Source organism: Chanos chanos, chromosome 4, assembly GCF_902362185.1.
Source record: "Chanos chanos chromosome 4, fChaCha1.1, whole genome shotgun sequence".
Lineage (NCBI taxonomy): Eukaryota > Metazoa > Chordata > Actinopteri > Gonorynchiformes > Chanidae > Chanos > Chanos chanos.
The window spans coordinates 13,431,567-13,454,828 of record NC_044498.1 but is presented as its reverse complement, the minus strand read 5'-3'; the positions used below and the strand labels follow the sequence as shown (position 1 = coordinate 13,454,828).

General features: G+C 40.6%; 1 protein-coding gene across 1 annotated transcript in view; it reads left to right on the top strand.

The window, feature by feature from the left end:
* The window catches only part of LOC115810159 (protein diaphanous homolog 3-like), a 215,309-nt gene that overhangs the window by 97,146 nt on the left and 94,901 nt on the right, over positions 1 to 23,262 (top strand). The window contains exon 18 of the mRNA XM_030772085.1: positions 3,959 to 3,967. Coding sequence (XP_030627945.1) covers positions 3,959 to 3,967 — 9 coding nt within the window. The remainder of the gene's footprint in view (positions 1 to 3,958; positions 3,968 to 23,262) is intronic.

Below are 23,262 nucleotides of genomic sequence, written 5' to 3'. Positions count from 1 at the left end.
CTCTGGACTTTCCTCTTTTAGAATGATGTTCTGCTTTGGTTTTAAAGACAGACTGCTGTGATGAAATGTACACATGAACAAAAGAGATGAAAAATAAACATGAATCCTTTCCTAGTTCCCATTTCCTAGAGCTCTAATTGGCCCTCGTCCAGTAGAAAGAGAAGGGACCCAGAGGTCTCTCCCGTCCCCCTGTTCTCTCTGTCTGTCTTGTCTCTTTCTCTTTGTTGTGAGTGAGTTTTTGTGAGTGCTTTGAGCAGGCGGGAGTTGTGTAGTGAGATGTGGAACACTGTGTGCTTCTTGTGAAAGACTTGCATGTTGGGATTGGGGTTTTCCAGGGTAAAGAGTAAAGTATTACGTATGATATCCCATAAGAGTGCCATGATGTTCCTGTTGAGTAATCTTTCTCTTTCTTTCTTTCTTTCTTTCTTTCTTTCTTTCTTGTCTTTTTTATACTTCTTTTTCTTTCTTCTGCTTTCTTTCTCATTTCTTTGTTTCTCTCTTTTTGGCTCTCATTGTTTGTTTGTTTGTTTGGAATGCATGTTTATTAGTTATGAGTGGTTAGCAGTATGTCATACCTTGGCGCTATTTTTATCAACTCCTAAACGTGTTGCCCGCCCTCCCTCCTCCCCAAACCCCGTATCATTTGAAGAGAGTGAGCAAAGCCGAGGGAACAGCGGAATGGAAAGTAAACAGAGGAGGAGAAGGGGAAAGGGACAGTCTCGATAACTGCCGATCTTATTTCTGCCCAATGCACGCTTTCCATTTCTCTCCACTGTGTTTTGCAGATGATATCACACAGAGCAACATAGAGCCGAATGGTAGCATTAGCTTATTTCTCCTAAGATTAAATCCCATATCTCTTATAAAGCAATTTTCCCATAAACCACAGATAATAAAAGCTGGGAACTCTCTAGCTAATGGAAAGAGAAGAAAAAGAAAAAAGAAAAAAAAAAAAGAATAGCGTGTCGTGGATGTGTTGTTATTGCTTTGTGTACACCCCAAAAGGAGGAAATGGAGGAGTAGGCCCATGTGCATACTGAAGTTGGGTTTGGCCAGCAGTAGATGCGTGGATTGATTTTGTTAAAGATGTGTCATTCAGTCACAGTCAATCACAGTGACAAAGTCCCTAAGGCAATCCTCTACTTTTTTATTTATATATGTACTTTTTTTTTTTTTTTTTTTTCTTTTCTAGAGAGAAAGTGACTGTTTTTCTTTTGAGGGGCTGTTGGTACATTGGCTCTGCTCATATTAGTCATATCTTATGAAGGACCATCTGGAATTCATTTAAAACTTACTTTTACTTTGCTAAGGCCATTGTCATTGATTCTGTAACAACACAGGAGCTAATGAGATTGCATATGCAAGTTCACTATTGTCACTAACATAAATAGCTGTTTCAAATAAATGAATAACTAAAGGCAGTACACTCAGCTTTTATACTGTGATCTACAGCATCGCCTGTGACCTACTGCAGAGCAATGTTAAGCTGAACACATTCCCTCATCGGAAAATGTTGTTTTTATATTAAATGCAAACAATTTCTTTGCTGGAGGTCTCCGGTAGTTTTCTTTAAGAGTTCTCTCAGTTCTCTGTTTTCATGGGCTATTTGAAGTAGCACTCACTGCATAGAGGACAAACAAACGCAGGCTCCAAGGCCCAGGGGTCCATAATAAGACAGGCTCTGAATCAGTGTGTTACCTATAGGGAAATGGCTAAGTCTGCCTGGCTTCACGCAGACTTTCACCTAATTTCATATCAATTCGTTCATGTTCTTCTACATCTCACATTTAGTGATTATTTAAAATGAGCGAGGTGAACATCTGGTAACTGCCACCGTACTGAAGTTTGTAAACAAACAATTCATTGTTTGTTTGCTAGCTGACTAATAATCTTTCCATTGACAAGAGTAAATAATAGAACAAACAAACATTAGTAAGTGACAGAGGAAGGACTGATAGTTTCAGTTTCTTTTGTTAACTTTTTGACTTCTTTTCATTTCCTTTTGCTTCACAATGTCTTTATAAACCATCAATGGGCCTACAATATTGCTCTCTTTTCAGGTGTTTCTGTGCAGTCACTGCATGCTAAATTTTGAAGTGTTATCTATTTCAATTGAACATCTTATAATACGATGAAGAATGGGGGGGGGGGGGGGTCTCTTAGACACAGTTGGATACTTTTTTTTTTTTTTTTTCATGAAAAAGGCTTTACTTCTGCTCTGTTTTTGGAGTTTAATCTCAAAGTGATCCTTCGTTTTCCTGCCTCTCCACTTTTTTTTTCTTTTTTCTCTCTGTCAATAGCGTCGTAGACTAATAGATGTCCTATTAAGACATGTTTTGCTATTTACTTGTACATTTCCATCATGGGACCAAAGAACAACTAGCTTCGCTGGCCATGATCAAATTTAAGCACCCTATTAGACATGATAAAATATAAATGATAAAAACCAACTGACTTTTATACTGAACCCGTCTGAGGGCTTCTATCAGGTAAAACACATCTATATTTATCGATCGGTTTTGGAGAAATGTGTTCCTTTTTTATTTTTAGTCCTAACTGGTGCTTTGAGTCGATGAAGAGGCAAATCTGTTCACGAGGGGGCCGCACTCAAGGTGAAATTGGCCCCTGGTGAGAGTTGGAATTGGGAAGCTGGAAGGAAAGGAGTTCCTCTAATTGTCCAACGGTGAAAATACATCAGTGAGAGACCAAGGTCTCAGCCACAAGGAAGAAAAAGGTGGACAGTAGAATACCTCGACGACCCAATCGATTTATTTTGACCTGTTGTTCTATCTAAAGTGACTCTTAAATCTTTACCTTTAAGCCTGAATTGTTAAAAGTTTTCATGTATTTTCCATTCATATGGAGGTACTTTTTAAAAGCAAACTGAAATGATGTGTGATAATATCCGTTCTCTCTTGGTCTTAAATCAGACACGGTTTGTGCCCTTATGATTCAAATCAGTAGCTGTGCTCTGCTGATGTTCTGATTGCTGCGGCTTTCAGGTGGCAGTCTGAATAGGGCCGGGTTAACTGGAGTTAATCAGTCTAATGTGGCCCGGAGGTCATTCTTGTAATTGTGAATTAAACAGAACCTAACGTTGCACTGGCAGACTTTTCTTTAATTCCATCCCCAGAGATGGCGCTTCTTAATTGCACTCTTTTCAAACAGTGCTTAGCACAGGTGCAGTGGATGAGTTTTTTTAGCATAGTCTGGATTATACAGATAAGAGCTGATGGGTGAGTGTGTGTGTGTGTGTGTGAGAGAGAGTGAGAGAGAGAGAGTTTTGCCGTTTTGTGAGCATGTGCATGAACATCATATTCTCTTGTCTTCTCTTTGTTTCCAAACCTGGGCACTCAGACTCTTTTCCAAACCTCAAATTTACTTTAGGTGCCGTCTCTCAGTCACAAATACATATTCCCCAGGCCAAGCTGCATCTGCTTTTACCTCCTAACCGTTCGTAACATAATGTAGAGAAAAACGCTTGGTGAAGTATTATACATTATGTCAGACCTACTGGACTCGCTCCAGTCAAAGCGGAGTAGATAATCGCACTATAGTCTTTTATAGTCTTAAACTGACAGTCATGTCCATGGGCTTTACAGTACAGAATCTGAGCGTTGGGAAGGCACACCTTATCCCTTTATTTACACTCAGTTTACAGAGCTGCAGCATCTTCAGGGGTCAATTAGAGCTTTTAATGGCTTTTTAACTGGATTTCTGTCTACAGACGGACAATTGGCTAACTCACTTAACACGCAGTATGGAGTGTCTTCATTTTCCCTCCCTCTGCTTGCTTCTCATCACGCATGAGTAGCCATATGGCTACCGGTAACGTTTTCACGCCCCCACCTAACTATCTAATCAAACCTTTCTCTCTCTCTCTCTCTCTCTCTCCCTTTCTCTCTCCCTCTCTCGCTACCTCGCTTACTGCTGCATGGTCTGCTACTTGTTGGAACAGAGCCCAAAGGTCAGTGTGCTTTTTTTTTTTTCTTTCTCCCTCTATCTCTCCCCCTGTCTTTTCTTCCCTGTTTGGTCTATTTGTGTTTTGAAAATATGCTTTTCCTGCTCTTTGCACTTGCACACCGAATGTTCATTTTTTTCAGTCATTCAGTAGAATTCACTGATTTGCCATTTGAAGCGCACTGTTTTTTTTTTTTTTTTTTTGTCTTCCCCTAAGGGTGAATGTATACTAGTCACAATTAGGAAGAGTGAGCAGACTAATTTCATTACTCTGCCTTTAAATGTCAGAGGCCTTTTTTCCCCTCCAGTGCACACTTATGAATTTTAAGGGCACACATTATTAAGGATTATGTTTGCTTGTCTAATCTAGCTGGAGGTCACTTAATTTTTTTTTATCATCATCATAATTATTATTATTATTATTATTATTATTATTATTATTATTATTACTACTGATTTCTATGTGGAAACTATATATGCTTAGATCATTGCAGGCTGCATGTCATGCTCAGATATAGATGGTTCACTTTTTCTATAGCTTCCATATTTAATTTCAGACTAAGACTGAATTAAACTGTACCACCCCCCACCACCACCTCTATCTGTGTCTCTGTCTCTTTCTCTCTCTCTCTCTCTCTCTCTCTCTCTCTCTCTCTCTCTCTCTCGCTCGCTCTCTTCCTCTCCTCCCTTGAAAATGCACTACTGTTCTAATTGCATGTCAGGCATATGATAAGTGTTTGCCATTAAAGTGAATTCACAGGTAGTTTCATGTAGAGCGCCTTCTCTCCCATAGTGAGCACACACATCATGTAAATGTCACAGCAGTTTCCCCCAGGTGCCTTCAAGTGCTCCTTCGACCAGAATTTTTTTAGTGTCCCTCCTAAAATGGCTAATGACAGACCACCCACGTGTGTGTGTACCATCTGACAAGCAGGGTGTCTTGACAAAAGACTTTCGGGAGAGCTATTCTGGAAAAAGCTGTTCTCAGTCTTTTGACAGGTCAGTTTAGCCTCAAGGGGTTCTGAAATATTCAGAATGATCTAGAACATTGCTAATTGTATGACAAACATGTTCATAACAGGTGTATTTAATACTGTGGCGGTCCTAACTCCGTACAGAATCTTGCAGTCAGAGGAACTTAAATCTGGCTGACAAAGAAAAAGGAGGAAGAACAGAACAAGGCAATCTTCGGATCCAGACAACGATGATTATTTCAGAGAGAAGCATATTGCTCCTAATATGAGAGAATGAAGACCTTGAAGCAGGCATGTCTTACACCGAGGCTGATCAATAGAAGTCAGCCTTTGATGTAGTCGGAATCACTAACGTCGCTTAACTTAATTACAGATTCTCTTCGGCCCTCTCCAACTTCAGATATGATTAATCTCCGTTCTCACATTTCTCTGATGATGAATTTTATTTGAGAAGATATACTTAATAATGACTTCTCCCTCTCTCTCTCTCTCCCTCTCTCTCTCTCTCTCTCTCTCTCTCTCTCTCTCTCTCTATCTCTCTCTTGCTTGCTCGCTCTCGCTCTCTCTCTCGCTTTCACTCTCTCAGCCACACAACACACACTTAGACAGTGAGTGGGAGAGGGAGGAAGTTGTGTTTACCATAATTAAAATCCAATCAAAGCAATACATTGCTGCATTTGGTTTTCCAATAATTAACTCCACATGTCCTTATAAAAACAAAATGAAAGAGACAGAGACTGCAGACAGGGTGGAAAAAATCAGAAAGAAAATACAGTGAGAAAAAGCAACATTAATTCAAATGGCAGATTGTTGCTTGTTTGAAAAAGGCTGTGTACCGTGTCATGAATGAAATGGAAGTGTGTGGAAAAAGCATCTGTTTATATTTATGCTACTCAGGCGTTTATTAAAAGGAACTTTCAAAGGGCACAGCACGAGGCCAAACACACAGAAAGCAAATGTTAGCGCTGGCAAGGACTGAGTACGCACGCACACACACACAAACACACACACACACATACACACACACACAAACACACTAGTGTGACAGTGTGGAGGTGGCTGGGAATACTTAAAGAGGGACAATAAGACTGCATTCATAGATATCCAAGAGTGACACAAAGACACACACGCAGACAAACGCACACATTCAAATATTCTGAAAGGGTTTAGCAAGGCACTGGTAGGGAACAAAAAAAAAGAATAAAAATAAAAAAACTTGCCACCAACACAAAAACACTAACGCTGTGTATGATAGCCATTAAATACACTGGACAAATGAATACTTTTCCAATATTACCAGAAAGAAAAGGCAGAAAAAAAAATTGTGTTTCCTTCTTGAAACATTCTTGCAGAACGCTACTTCGTAGGAGTTAGCGTGCATTTTGTACGGACAGTGTTTATCCTTGTGTGTGTTTTTTTTTTTTTTTTTTTTTAAATATTTTGCTCAGAAACACAGTGACACAGATGAGGTATAGGAAGGATATGGTAGGAAGCCATTTAGGGATCTACTGGCCTGGCAGTCTGCATGAGGAAAAATGCAGAGTTACGCTGCTGTGTGGGAAATAATTAGGTGAATAATATTCTAGTGAAAAGATGGGTGGGCAGAGAGGGCAGTAGCACTGGGTCACCACTCCCCACCATGTGCTAGGACTTCTATCACAACAATCAATACACTGGCAACTCTGTGGGCCACTCTTCCCAGACATTATTAGCTCTGCTTGGAAGAGCTCACCCCTCTGTGCAGGCTGGGAATGACAGATCACCTTCACGTTGTACTGGACTTTAAAACAAAACAACCCCCCCCCCCCCAAAAAAAAAGGGGTCTGAGTTCATGCATGTTCTCTGACACTCTTGGCTAGAATGAGCTCTCACGGTATAGGTTTTTCATTTCTGCGCCTCCTGATGAGAAATGACTTTGCCAGAAATAGTAGATTGTAGTTTTAGCAATTTCAATCTTTAAGAGTTTTTAGGAGATTTTTTGCGAGTCTCGGTGTCTCTGTGTCTGTCTCTGTGTGTGCTTGTGTGTGCGCCTGTGTGTGTGTGTGTGTGTGTAAGGCATGTAGACCATCCCCTCTCCCATACATGTTCTTGTACTTTGCAGGTACATTAGTGTTGACGTGATTGTGTATTTTTATTGGTCATTGCTTTTTGAGTGTCCTTACAAAAAAAAAAAAAATCACTTCAGTGTTAAACAAATATAATTTATCTGACCTTCAAGCTGGAATAAGTGGTTAAGACTCTAGTGTGATATTTGGCAGGTGTAATTTCGAAACTACAGTGGACAGTCAAACTGGTAATACAGTGCAGCTGAAAAAAAAAAAGGATGCCAATGGACAGATTTGACTAATTCTGAATTTCATTAACTTATGAATAAGCTATTCCGGTTTAAAATAGTAATACATTGATAAACAATAAAGCACACAGTCAAGATCTATGTACACTTTAAACAAGGCTTGCATATTTCTAATTATTTCACCTCAGAGGTTAATCTTGTTATAATGAAAGTTATTTCAAATTTTTTTTTTTTTGCCCCCTTCATTTTTTTTGTCTCAGCACTGGTGTGTATTATGTCAAATTTTGTAATGCATCTTTCAGGCACTTGAATTCCCTCTCCGCTCACTAAAAGGATTTATCTGAAGCCCAGATCATCCTCTCTGAGTAAAACTGATTGATTTAAAAGGAACGATTGTGTCGGTTAAGTGTAGTCACTTTCAAGGAAGGAGAGGTGATAGAGCATGGAACAGAGTAATAAACAAACAAACTCATGGGGGAAAAAAAGAAAAGAAAGAAAATCGAAAGCTTACTGAGACTGAAGTTGTACTTCAGAAGATTTCGGAAGGTGCTCTGATCTCCTGCTATCTCTAGAGAAACTCTACAATATCATTTTTGTCAGTGTCAAAACGTAGCGTGTCTGTTCGCGTGTTTGGGTGGGGGGAGGGGAGGGGGGGTTGTTGTGTTAAACAAAACTGAAAACTAACGTTTGGAGGGAGCAGAAAGTTTGCTGAGACTTGTTTTTCTGGCCCTGAAGGCTAATCCTCAAAAAACTACCTCTTTTTCTCCACTCCCAGTCCTTTGAGGTTTCCTTCGTTAGTGCACTTTTAAGCAGTGTAGTGCACTTTAAGCAGTGTACAGTCATGTTCTGAAGGTTGGAGCTTCTCTGAGGCGCACAGAGCACTTTCTCTGTCTGAGACACGGTGCTGTGTAACCTTGAGAGAAAAAAAGGAAAAAAAAGAAAAGAAAACTGCAATAACTGAAGCCGCACAAAACCATGACACAAAACATTTATCACTCTCACAGAGATTATTCTTCCACAATGTTGGAAGGATTGAGCAGAAGACTCAAACAAACAAACAGACATATTGTGTCATATGTACTCATGTTGTTTTGTTGTATTATTTAAACAGAGGAATCAGCATATTTTTGTGGGCCGTATATTTTTAACAGTCACAAGAGATGCTCCTCACCCAATGACTGATGTTGCACTGATATTACTCATCAGTGTTATTGAGAGATAGTGACATATTCTTATTGTTTGTGTTGCTTATTTTGAAGTCATCCAAAGAAACTGATCTCTTCCAAAAGAAAAAAAAAAAGTAGTAGTGATAATAACGTTAATTAAAAAAAAAAAAGATTGCCACTTTATTAACAGTGGTGGATATTCTAAGATTTAATGAAAAAAAAGAAAAGAAAGTTCCAACAGGTTGAGAAAAGGACGTTTTCCTTGGCAGCACAATGTGTTATCTGTCTGCTATTGTTCTCATTCAGTCTCACAGGAGGAGGGACAAGGCTTTTTCTTGAACTCTTCATCTATATGTCTATTTTCACTCATTTACCCTGTTCACGTCACACATTTTCCTGCTTCCTGGAATTAAAAATGTAGACAACACTGAAAAACTAAACAATGTTTTCGATATGTTACCTCCATGGATTCCATTTACATTGGACAAATCCCATTGATGATTTTACTGGATGAGACAAGTGTTATAATGGGTCTAAAAGTGACAGAGCGTGAACCTTTTTATTAAAAGCTGCCAACGACAATAAATCCAATTTTTCATTTTCCTGTTATTCATAACGTCGAGTATAACACAGACTCACATAGAGGAGGTGTTTGTGATTGGCTGGTGTTTCTCAGTGCATGGACAGAATGCGTGTACGCCCAGGGTCACGACTCTTTTTGCAGTATGACTGCATTGTGTGATGTATTGTACAGCATGCGTGTTGAGGTAAATCGTCTTGCCATGGAGCACACGTACAGCCTCCCATCATGTTATTACGGGACCACGGTCATATCTGGGGTGAAGAGCAGTAGGGGTCAGTGATCATCAATGAAAGATTTGCAAAGTTATTGTAAAACTTTTAACTCATATGACAGCGCTTAGATTGTCTTTAAAAAAAAAAAAAAACGCGTTCATTGTTTACATGCTACATACCATCTATTTCCATCTATCCACAGCCATTTAAAAATGGTTTAAATCCACCCCTGCTCCTCAGAACTTTATCCTCACGTAGTTTTGAATAAAAGTTCAACACTCTCATTCCTTTTTTTTTTTTTTTTTTTTTTTCCCTTCCTTATCAAGTGTATTGTTTCACCAGAGAAGATGCGCTCACATGTGCTTGCAGACTCTCATTTGGACACAAGCAGATAATGGCCACTATGAATGTCTGCCGAGTCGTGCCGATTTCCCACTCTCGATGCCCCACTTAACCATGACATTTAATTTCACCTGGGGAAGCAGGGTAATGGAATTGTTTATTAGATAGCGCCACCAAGATGGATTTCCGTAGGGGCAAGGGTTTTAAGGCACGTCTCCCTTACTATTCTCCAGGTGGCCTTTAAATTGGATGCTGTTGAATGGCCTTCCCCTGCCTTTTATTTCCCTTTGGCTTTGTCAGCTGTGGAGTTGCATCTCTAATGCCACATCAGAGAGGCACCTGGTCTAAACCAAACTCCCCTCTGCCTCTGTACCTATGGCCCACCATCACCACGCTCTCCTCATGTGAATCCAACCCCGCGCCTCAAGGTCAACCTTCCAACTACAAAGAAAGGGAAAGAGAATAATAAAAGAAAATGGAGGGAGGAAAAAAAGAAAAAAAGAGAGTCAGGTTTTATTTTGAAGGAAGCTCAGGGCTAGCTCTACACTTATAATTGTTGAGGACTCTTGATGTGTAGAGGAATGTGTAGGATCCTTTTTTTTTTTTTTTTTTTTTTTCCCCCTTTCCCCAGATGGACTCTCATCTTTGCCCTCCAATAGAATCAGCTGCTGACTTAACTAATGGTGGAGGGTTTTGGAGGTTTAGAGCCTTAACCACCTGTTTTTTTCCCCAGTGTTTTTCTAGCAAGCTCCTGCTGTTCTGACAAAAACTTTTTTTTTTTTTTCAGATTTCTTCTTGGTATTGTTTGTTGTCAATTTTCTTTCTTTTCTTTCTTTTTCTTTCTTTTTTTTTCAAATTTCTTTTTCTTTAGAATCTTGAGAGTTGAAACACACTTATGACTCACATGTAACACAGAAAAATTGTGACCTTTTTTTTTGTTGATAAATTTAAGTTAGAGATTCCTCTTGAAATGTCAGTGTGTTGTGCTGCTTCTTGTTTGATCCACCTGTTGTCACCCATTTCCCAGCTTAATGTGTCTGCTGCAGGGGATGTGTCTAAATGTCACTAAATTTACCCCCACATATGGCTTTGTTCCGCTCACGCAACTGAAGATTTAAAAAAAAAGAAAAACTGCAGACAAGCTATTAATGTGGTTACTGATGTTATGTGGTGGTAACTTAAAATTACTGACGTCTTGGGGGCGGGGCGGAAAACAGGTCAGCTTTGCAAAAGCAGTACAAAATCAAAATAATTAACGGTTTGCGCATTTTACTCAGCCGCTTTGTCTTTTTTGTCGTGTGCGGAGCGGTTAATGCGTTAGCGTTGAAACGATGAGCCGCGGTAGCATGTGCGTGGCCAAAGTTGTTCAAGGTTCCTGTGGAGCATGTTGATGGACTGATTGGTCTTATGTGTAGTAACTTGGTCTCCTGTGCGCTCTCGTTGCTAACCGCTTTGCTTCAGTTCTCTTGACTGCTCTTTCTCACTTATTGGATTTTGCTCTGACTGCTTTAGAACAGTGGGACGCACACGCTCTGTCCGCGCGTTATTCATCTTTATGTGAGATTGTGTGTGTACGGGACCGTGTGCAGAAGAGCGTTTGTTTGGTTCTTTTTTTTTTTCCCTCTTTAAAATGTTGCACATGTTTTGTGGGTGTTTTTTTTTTTTCTCTCTTCCCTCTTGCCTTTGTCGTCTTTGTTTATTCAATATTGAAATCACGGCAGGTGTGTCAACTTATGTCCACTTCCATATTCTGTGATGAGTGAGAAAGAGGGAGTCTAGGGAGCGTGTAACCACAGAAAGTTCAGTTTTGAGAGTTGGCTCTGGTGGTGTTTATTTATGAAGAAGGCCTGGAAAAACTGAATAGCTCTCCAGCAGTGTTACACAAATCTTTATGAAGAACATTTCTTTATGCTCCTCTATCTAATATGAAATCTGGTTGACATTGTTGGCAGGACTACTGGCTGCTAAGATGGGATGTAAGTCTATGGCCCTGTTTACACCTTGCATTAAGATCCGATTTTGGTGATCCAATCACAAGTGGACAGCTCTAAGTATGCCCGTTTGCACCTGGCTTTAGAATCTGTGTCTCGAGTGACCACTTGAGATTGGGTCTCACTTCCCCATTCAATATGCAAATAAACACGTAAATCATTTCCAACACATCACCCCTTTCACTGAATTTCAGTTTTGCTTTTTTGACTGGAAGAAGTGCGCTTATGCCATGTGACATTGCCGACCAAAATGATGATCATTGATCGCTGTTTTGGGACATTGAGGCACGTTAAGCTGTTTCCTAATAATGGGCGTCAATGGAGAGGAAAACACTTAACGTGAGAACGATCATACTCCTAGGATTTCGATTCTGATTTTTTTTTGACAGGAGGAAGTGTTTCTAACAAGAAATGTCCGAGAGAGATTTGGTGATCATTTATTGCAGTTTTGGAACATTTTGGAACATGTTAAACTTTGTTTTTTTTTTAATCGGCGGGAGGCATCAATGCACTTCCCGTGCCTAGTCTGTCAGAAATTAAAAGCAAAAGAAGAAGAAATCAAAACAATATCCATTTTGCCTGTTGCTGTTGTTGTTGCCTGTTGTTGCACTTTAATATGACGCCGTTGGTGAGCGAGTGTGTACACATGTGAATGAGTTCGTACTTCCGCGTAAGCAGAGGACATCAGTTGAGTAGATGGTCATTCAATGTGGTCAAGTTTGCATTCGCGTTTACAAGAATGTGCTCATATGTGGTCCAGATGACCTCCGAATGTGTTCTGAGTGATTGGATCTCGATGAGACCTCAATGTGCATTGGATGTGTTTACACCTGTACTTTTGAGCTGTCCATTTGTGATCAGAGAAAAATCAGATCTGGATGCAAGTTGTAAACAGGGCCTATTTTTTTGTCTGTCAACTACAAAAGCGACAGTTTTATATACTCAACAGATTTCAAAATGTAAACGCCAAAAAAAAAAAAAAAAAAAGATTTATATAATCTGTTGGTCCCCCTGAAATAACTTATCAGCAAAGATCATGTCGGCATTTTAACCTTATTTAACACCCAACAAAGTTTTATCGACATGCTTTTACATGCGGTTATTCTATGGTGTATGGTATACCGTTCCAGTGAAAAGGCTTTGGGCACTGCCGATCCCACCCCGTCCTTTGTATTTGCTGCTGGTTAGCTCATCAGAGAGCAAAAGCAAACTCTTGAATAGTGCGTTGAGGAGGTTTAGTCTGCTCTGCCTGTACATTTACCTTTAGCGTGGCTGGTGGATAATGGATCTTATCGTGTTAATGAGATCAGTGAGGAGTGATGAACACTCGAGTGGCCGTCTCACTGCGTTATGCCACCCTCTGATCAAAGAAAACAAGCTTAATGGCAGAGAAATGCTGCTTCCATTACTATGCCATCCCCTCGCTCTCTTCTCCTTTTTTCCCCCCCTCCCCTTCATTGCTTTTGCCTCTCACGGCGGTGCTAATTGTGTGCAGATGTCCTATCCAGGCCAGACAACTAGGACATGATCCCTCATCTGTACTGTTCTCTTTTAGAGCGTTCAGATGAAAAGAGAAGGATTTAGGAGAAGCCTAGATTTTTGCTATAGCAACCCAAATCAGAAATTTATGAAAGTTTAATACTTCTTCATTTTCATTCAGATCTGAGTCCGTGCGGTGTTATACTGAATTAGTCATGTCTGGAAGAGTTTACGTTTGCATCAATGAAAACAAAATATACTTGGTGTCTAAGTTGGCGTCACAGAGCGTATCATATTGAATCATGTTGTCTGAAGCTTTTGTGAGGGCCAGTAGCTGTAAAATCAGGCCAGTCGTTTCACAGAGCCCCCACACTGGTAAGTCCAGTGACTCTCACAGCATGTCATGCTTTGTGATATAATGTTTAAGTGCAATTTTCTGAATCTCCTCTGTTCCAACACACAGTTGAGCTCTATTGATTGAATGTATTGTGTCTCCGAATCTGCACTGAGTTGGTTTCTTCTGTTACTGGAGAGGAGATATATTGTCTTTGGATGCGTGTTTGTTTGCTTTGAGGGCTGTTGGGAATTGAAGAGTATCAGAATATGAGTGGGTCTTTTTGCATATTTGTGGGTGTACGTTGGGGGAAGATGATGATGGGTGGTAGATAAGAGGCTTTCAGCCAGACAGGCGTGAGACAGTAAAGCCCCTTCTCATTTTCCCTTTATTAATCAGCTTGTCAGGCAGTAACTGCCCGATCGATGTGCTGGCGGTCCACCCGAATGGTCAGGGATTAAAACACTTCCATGCAGTCTCTCAACACACTTTTACAAAGCTGTAGAATGTTCTGCAAGACCGCCGCAGCCCCGAGGATGTCCGCGCACGACTGATGGGAAATGTAGGAACCTTAAGAAATCCTCAGAGTGTACAGACCTGTCCTTGTCACTCCATGACTTATTGGTCTTCAACCATTCAAGTCGTTCAATTTCGTGTCTCTGAGCTGGTCAAAAAGTCATTCATTCTCAGTCTCCTGGGATGTTAACTGAAATCGGGTTTCTGTTTTTGTTACTCCGCGTATACATGTTTAGGATAGCAGTTTGGACTTCTGAGTGGAGCTGGTGTGTAATATATATATATATGTGTGTGTGTGTGTGTGTGTGTGTGTGTGTGTGTATATATATATATATGTATATGTATGTGTGTGTGTGTGTGTGTATATATATATATATATATATATATATATATATATATATATATATATATATATATATATATATATATATATATGGCTACATCTGGGATCTGAAGCACAAACCCCTGGTGTTTGATGCACCTCCTCACTCTTAAAGTGTATGTAAAGTGGCATTGCCTCTTCTCAAGTAAGGCCAGTTTTCACAGTTGTAGACATCGGTGTTTTGCAAATCCATATATTCTCATTATTACCACTTGGCACAGCATATTCTCTATGCATTTGGAAGAGAGAAAAACAGATGGGCTTACACCATTTCTTATGGTGATTGTCTTTCTGTGGGAGGGGTGCCCCCGCAAATATTATCCTAAACTGGTCTATGTTTCGACCGAGAGCTGTCTGCATAATCAATGTCCCCCTTTCACTTTCCATTTAAAACTAGAACGCAGTGTGAAGTTCCCCACAGCAAAGTAAACTGCTCTTACTTCAGGTCGTCATGGAAGTAAAAAAAAAAAGAAAAGAAAAAAGAAAACATGTATGACTTTGGGCCCTCTCTGTGCCTTACCTTAAGGCATATACATCAGTTTCATCGCTCAAGCCAAGGAAAGAGCAACCAAATTACCAGAGTTGGCCTTTTCCACAACACCCACAACACAATCAACACCAGCCAATTAGGAGAAATCCTCAAAGATCACAGAAAAGCCGCTGCCATTTCTCCCCGAGACACAGACATCTGCTAATAACCCTCTCTTTTCTGGGGAAAAAGACTCCAAGTAACAGAACGCGAGAGCGCCCGGGGGGGCAGACAGGGGAGAGAGGGAGGAGACGGAGAGCGCAACACCAAAACGCGCGTACCTGAGGCGTTTGACAAACACGACGGGCATCTATGAAGTCCGAGATATGTCGAAAGAAGACAAGGCTGGTGGATGCTGCCGTGTTCCTCGCAAAAGCCTGCTGCCTCAGATCAATGCAAGCTATTAAATTAAAGCAGCAAGACACACAGAAATTCGTTCTCACCGCTGACATATCGGAAAAGATAATTAGACTAATTTACATAAAATAATCACGCGCTGATACCGACAGAGTGAAGGCAAAAACACACAACGACAGGGAAAGCTAATCTATGGACAAAACATATTGATGTGTCCCAACATTGAAATAAACAAGGTGGCCAAACAAAAGAAAATGAAGCTGACAGAATGACGTATTACAAATAGATGATTAAAAACTCCTTCATATGTTTGATAATATATATTTAATTAAGCACTTTAGGGCTGTCTGGTACTGAAAAGTTCATGTCTTATATTTATTAAACACACATGTGACGGAAAAAAAGTTATTTTGTCAGTGGAATCATGCCCTTGTACAGGAATTCCCTGCCCCCCTCCCTCTCTCTCTCTCTGTCTCTTCCCAAATGTATGCAGCTCCAAACTTTTTAATTACAGACATGCATAATTAGACAGCTCAAAATAACGCAGGCAACTCCCCAAAAATATGACCCAAACGCCCGAGCTGTTGTCTCCATTAGTAAAATGGCCAAGCCTGTTGATTAAAGCTCCCAAAGTACAGCTGTCTGAATATATCTCTTTCTCCGTCTCTCCCTGTCTCTATCTCTCTCTCTCTCTCTCTCACTGTCTCTTCCTTCTTCACTCTCTCCCCCTCTCTCTCTCTCTCTCTCTCTCTCTCTCTCTCTGACTCACTCATTCATATGTACCCGTCTGCTACAAAGCGTGAGGTTTGTTTGCATTCGATCAATATGTGATCTGTTTGGCCTATACTCAAATGCACACAAATCAAGCCAGACTAATTTGAGTGTAACTAAGACCATAATAATAATTTTGAGTATGTTTGAGACTGAAAGTGGCAGAAAAAGAGAGCACTGAGGAATTTGTCCAAGTGAAATTGCCTACCAGTGTTATGGATTATGGAAAATGGTTTCAGTTCATCAAAGAAAATGAGAATGCAGAGAGAAAGAGAGAAACATTTAACCAAAAGTCCAGCTAATTTGTCCAATCTTTTTCAGTCTGTATTCATGTCAGGAGACAGGTCATCATGTGTTTTTTTATTTTCTCTCTCTCTCTCTCTCTCTCTCTCTCTCTCTCTCTCCCCCCCCCCCCCCTCTCTCTGTGTGTGTGGTAAAATTAGCAGGCAGAATTACCTTCAAAGCCCTTAATCTACTTTAAATCTGTGTGTGAAGCTCTTGGGTGTACGTGGAGATAGCGGTAGTATGCGAACCTCATGCTGGCCACTCGTAATCACAGCTCTCACCAGAGTTCTCTCCCACACACATATTCCTCCCCTCATTCCTGTTATTCCTCCTACAGCCAAGACACAAGCATGCTATTAACACACACACACACACACTTAAAATTACACTTATACATACACACACACACACACTCGTGCACTATTACACATATACTTCACATACAGAGTTGCAAACACAACCCTTCACACACACACACAGGTAAATGAACCCGTTAAGGAGACGGAGTGTGTATGCTGAGTCTCACTCACAGTAAATGTGCGGCATGTTCCATGAAGATATGTCGACAGTGACATTCATAAAAGTCGTTATCTCCGGTTTTATGATCTCCAGTAAAAGGATGGTGGTGCAGTTTTGCGTCATTAGGAAAGGACAGATTCTCATGGCATGAATTTGAATGTGAGAATTAAACTTTCATATAGTTCTATTCAGATGCATAAGTCTCTTTTTAGCTCTCAACAGCCATGCGCACGGAGAAGTCTTTCTTAGCTTGTTCTTTCAGTCACATTGTGCATGTGGCTTTCATGGTGCCTACCTCATAACAGAAAGGTTTTCTGTTCTTTCCTCACATGGGGGAGATGCTTTTATAGTCTGTGGGAGATGTAATGGGTCATTTAGGCTAATGATTCATGCTTTGTTCCCTATTGGTTGTGTCATGGTTATTTATGTAATGTGTTAAAGTCACTTCAAGACAAAGAGCTTTGGATGACTTCAGGCTGAATTTTTCAGAACGCAAGAGCTTGGAAGCAGATACACATGTGATGTTGGATTGGTGTCACAGTTTAACGGTACATACACTGATAGGCTGGATTTTTTTTTTATATGTATAGATTATAATAGATTTTTAGCAATTTAAAATACTAGAATCCTTTGGCTGGTCAGCAAGTTAATAAATGTGGAATTGACGACTTGTGTTAATGGGTGTGGTGTTTTTTTTTGCTGTTGTGGTTGATTTGAGTGATGATTATGTGGAGCATTTGTGGAGAGGGGGATGGGGATTGTTCATTTGCTCAGCTGTTTTGTAGTGAATTGACGTTTGGTTCAGATTGGTACTTGCAGAGTTAAATAATAGTGTGAAAAAGTGCTTTAGAATATGATTGAAACGGGACCCAGCTGTCAGCCTAAATGAGCCTTTTCCTTAATGTACTAGATTCATTCCTTTTCTGTCCGACCCCCAAGGATAAATTGCAGTACAGCTGGAAGTGTTATTGACGGCTGATGGAAAGAATGTTATCCTTATAGATTTGGTAGGGATCTTAGGTGATGGTTGGGCTGAAGTGTTTTTGCATTGACAGTATGTTGGATTGAAAACAGAGTGAATATGCTCTGTATTGAATTGAAAGATACTTCGTGGTAGACAGAGCAGAGGTCAATTGCATGCACTCCTGTAAGCTTTTCAGTTTCAAAGTTTGTCTGTGTCTGTGTGTGTGTGTGTGTGTGTGTGTGTGTGTGTGTGCGTGCAGCTGTGCGTTCAGGGATCTGTTTGTTTGTTTGTTTGTTTAACAGAGGAGAAGATAAGATTTTTGCCACGCGCTCCCGACCACTCTACCACAATCCACTTCACCTTTTTCTTTTATTCCTCTCTCTCTCTCTCTCTCTCTCTGACTCTCTCTCTCTCTCTCTCTCTCTCTCTCTCTCTCTCTCTCTCTCTCTCTGGCTCTCTCTCTCTCTCTCTCTCTCTCTCTCTCTCGCTCTCTCTCTCTCTCTCTCTCTCTCTCTCTCTCTCTCTCTCTCTCTCTCTCTGGCTCTCTCTCTCTCTCTCTCTCTCTCTCTCGCTCTCTCTCTCTCTCTCTCTCTCGCTCTCTCTCTCTCTCTCTGGCTCTCTCTCTCTCTCTCTCTCTCTCTCTCTCTCTCTCTCTGGCTCTCTCTCTCTCTCTCTCTCTCTCTCGCTCTATTATTCTCAAACGCAATACGTCTTCTCTCCTATTTTCATGTACTTATTCTCTTTTCTTCACTGTGATATCTACCTTTCTTTCGTTCTCTCTCCATCTTCCTCTCCCTTTCTCTTTTTCTGTTGTTGGCAATTCTATCTCATAACAAAAAGCACCGCAATTTATTTACAATTTGTTCTCACGGGCTCCTACATCAGCAAAGTAATGCGCTCCCTCGTTTAAAAGACATTTGCTGCTGCAGCTTTATTTTGCAAAGATGATTTTTCATTTATGTGTGGTATTTTTCCTTTTTGCACAGAAGAATTGATAATAGACGTGTTTTTCCACTCATCCACTTATCCCCTGTAATGATAGGAGGCCGAAATGAAATGACAGGAAAGACGAGAAGCGAGACATTATCTCTTTCTTTCTCATCTTTCTCTTTTTGTTGCCTTGTCTCTGTTTGTGCATTCGTGTGTGTATATGTGTATGTATGTATGCATTTGTATGTGCCTGTTGTTTTTTGGGTTTTTTTTTGTTTTTTTTACCTTCTTGCCTATGCTTTGGGGAATGTCCTTTGGGAAATTTTAGAGATGTTTTGTTGCACTGTTTTGATTACATTTAATGCAAAAGAAACATTCGCTTACGTAGATAATAACGGCCATTATGAGCAATATTTCAAACTTGACCTGTATGTTCATGTGTGCATACTGTTTCCTAGCTGTAGAGGGCGCTGTTTCACTCTTAACAGTTGGTCTCTTGAAGCTGAAACTACACATTTCTTGTGTGTGCGTGTGCGCGAGGTGGTATAATGTATTTTTGTTAGAGAATGGAGAAGCTGAACTTGAGTTAGACTGTTCTCAGAGTTTGTTGGTGTAGCTCAAGGATTCTACATCATTGCTTTTTCTCTCTGTGCATATACATCACACAGCAATGCTTCAGAAAATGAGGGGCAGTGTTGATTCAGAACTAAAGTTTTCCTGCATGACAGATGGAGATTGGAGCAGAGGTCAGAGAGGCAGAGGAAGATTACTACAGAAAAATAAAGAAAACTGTCATGACAGACTGATGGAAATAGACCAATTGATAGAATTAGGAATATGATGGAGAGAGACAAACAAATGATTTTCATTACTGTGGGTTTGTTGTTGTTGTTTTGTTTGTCTGGTTTTTTTTTTGTTTGTTTTTTTTTAATATGCATGAGTACAAATCTTTTTTTCTGCCAAGCCATGATGACACCGTCCCACTGGTCTGCTCCTATTACAGGAACAAATCAGTACAAATACTACTGCATTATTGACCCACACACACACACACACACACACACACACACATACACAGACAAGCCTGCCATCTGCAGCAGCCAATCGCCAATCATAAATATGCTCTTTATCATCATTATCATAACATCCCCCGTCTCCACTTCCTCTATTCTCTCGCGATAGTTAGGCCTTTTATTTCCACAGATGGTTTAATCACTTTTTAATGTCAACTTCATTGGAAAGTGTGATGCCTTGGAGAGCCAGACAGAATCACTGAGGTCTATCAAACAGCTCAGATACAGATTAAGGCTCTAAACAAGAACTGTACGAAGGAGCATAATCGAGAAGTCTTGGCATCATTTTGAGGTTTTTCACATTAAGAGGAAATATCAGGGTTATCAATTAGAAACATTTGTTGGTGATGTATTTGCACGTGTATCTCGGCTTTGGTATCTTTTCAGAATATGTGTAGTGGTTCTCGCTTTAAGTATTGACGCCGTGCTGTGGAGGTCAAGTTAGAGCGAGCAAAGATTTCTGTCAAAATCCTTATTTACAAGGAGCCTTTTGGTCAGAGAGAAGTCAAAAAAGCGTGAAATATGGGCAGCGAGGGAGTGCTAGCCACTTATGTCAACGTGCTCTCATTCTCCAGAGGCGTCACTGACCTCAAATACATTCAATCAACCGCCTTCTATGGCAGCTAATGCTTATGTGTGCAGTAATGCCTATGATAACAGCATTGTGGACCAAAGCTTCAGTGATCATTTTAACAGCCCATTAGAAACAACAGATTACAGCTCTCTCTCTCTCTCTCTTTCTTTCTTTCACTCTCTCACACACTCTCTCTCTCTCTCTCTCTCTCTCACACACACTGTTTCGAAGTGTCAGAAACAGGACAGAAGGGCAGTGGAACAGCAATGGCCAAGAGGCAGGTAGTGAAGACCCCACAAACACACACACACACACACACACACAGAGACACAGGGGAGTAGATGAACTGAAGGGAAATGTTTTCCCTTCACTGGCTGCTTGATCTTATCTGAATAACGAGGCCATCGTAGATACTGTCTCATCAAGCGTCCAATCAGAGGAAGAAAAAGTGTTATCTGCCAGTGTGTCGTAGCTGAAGGATGGGTAAATACAGAAGAGAGGAGAAGGTGCTGCTAAAACTGAACTGATTTGGTGTTCTGCAGTTTCCTCCAGCAGAGGCAAAGAAGCAAAGCCTTAGAAGCGGAAAAGTTGTGGGGGGGTGGGGAGGAATCAATCTCAAACCACAGAGAAAATCATCCAACTGGAACTACAGGCAGGTTTAAAGAAAAAAAAAACAACCTTTCGTGCTCTGAAAGAGGACATGGTAAAACACAGCAGGGGATTCCCTGACACTTTTACACTTTTACACATATCTGTGTAATTTGTGATTCTGATCATACACACACACACACACACACCTTCACTCACTCACTCTCTCTCAAATACACTACTCGCTCGGAGATACATAGGTGTGTATCCAGGTGGAACTCGCATGTGCGTGTATGCCCACGGCTATATCTCTCTCTAGTATCTGCATATATGCTGGTTTGCATACAAAAATAGTGAAAGATATGTATCTATGTCAAGAGCAGCCTTTTTTTTTTTTTTATGCCTTGGCTAACTTGCAGTAATGTTCAGGCGTGATTAAAAATCTCTTGATCAGATGCGCGCTAGCCGCCTGAACACTGGGGGCTGTCTCCAGGGTGTAGCTGTCATGTAGCACATCAGTCATGCTCTTTCAATCAATGTTTATTTCATCTCCCATTCCCTTTAGTACAAGCAAGGCAGACTGAGGCTCTGCAGATGTACCGTCCTCTGTGTGCAGGTTGCGGGAAAAGAAAAAAGGGGGGGAAAAAAAGGGGAAAAAAAAAAAAGCAAGAAAGAAAACAGGATAAAATGACATTTTCCAACATCATGGGTCCCATCATTCTGTAGCGCAGTGTTTCTCAGCACCAGATTAAAAAAAAAAAAAAAAAAAACTCACTTATGTCATTATGTTGAAGATATTCTGGGCAGTATGTCGAGTACAGTCACAAGTCAGCGTGGAGATTTTCAATAAGGACCGGTGTTTAATTAGAAGCCTCTGGTGTTCTCGTTTAAACCCACAGGGAGATGACTGAAGCTTTCAGCTTGAATAGGGACGAACCAGAACTCATTATGAGAAGAGAAAAAACCCCGTAACAGAACTATACAGTTTACAAACTCAATTCCATTTGATTCTCTTCTATTGTGTTACTGCTCTGTGTGTGACCGTGTACATCACACATGTGAGCACACCTGTCCACTCAAAGACATATACATGCTCTCAATGACTTCCTGGCCCTACCTCCTCTGTGTATATGGGTCTGTGTTTGTGTGTGTATGTGTCTGTATCTGTGTGTGTTTGTGTTCATTTCCTCCAGTGCTGATGGGAGGAGTAGATGGATTTCTAATGATGTAAAGCAGCCAGTTGTCCTAGCATTAGCCACTATCTGGTACACTTCCTGCCCTGATATGCGCGTGCGATAAGATTGCCTGCTCGCCTTGACGTGATTGATTAACTAATGAAGCCCAAGCCTCCTACAGGATCAGTAATTGGTGGCTGCATAATGAGTTGTTGTTTGGGATGATATAGAGAGCGAAGGAGAGATAGAGATGGTTTGTTAGAGGTTGAGATTTAATTAGCTGATAACCACCTGACCAAATCCACAGTCTGTATCAGTAGAGCAGGGTTTTAATTATCCCCCGAGTGTGTAGTGTTTAATTTTTAACCTCTCTGAATGGACACTCTTCCTGTCATTCCGTCCAGGAGATTAAGAATGTTTACATATGTGTGTGTGCGTTTGTGCGGGTGTGTGTGTGTGTAGCACAAGTAACACTTATTAAGTATGAGACAGATGAACAGTGAACCTCTCGGTCGCAATGACCGTGACACATTGTTACAACTGGACACACGAGTTGTCTCTCCATACACGCTGTAACGGGCAGGATCTTATGTAACGCTTGGCATGATGTGGTTTTGGACCCCGTGAATAATGGATTTGCTGCAGGGCACTTTTGACGGCGTGGCAGTAAGTCATGATGAGCGGATCAATACGGCATATCTTAATCCTGAGAGACTCTTTCACTCACTGAGACCATCTCTCATTGCTCCTCCTCACCCAGGGAGCTCTCCCTCTCTCAACTGTCTCCACTCTCCTTTAAGTCTCTTTATTTCAGCCAGAAGAGAGGGAGGAGGGATCGATATGACAGAGCAGAATAAGTAGCAGTTTGGCTCATTTTTACTAAATTCCACATTGTTTTAACTTAATGATCAAAATTATATGTGTGTGTGTGTGTGTGTGTGTGTGTGTGTATATATATATATATATATATATATATATATATATATATATATATATATATATATATATATATATATATATACACACACACACAGAGAGAGAGAGAGAGAGAGATCACTGTGTGGGTGAGCAAATGCATCTTAATGCTGAAAATATGTTTGGTGTAGTTTTTTTGGCGGGATTATTATATTTACGGTGCTCCTGAGAGGGAGAGAGAGAGACATTGATTGTGTGTGTTTGGATGGTTGTGTTTGTGTGTACTTGCATGCACTTTTGGTTTCTTTCCCCCTCCATGCTATATATATGTTGTATCAGCCAGTTTGTTC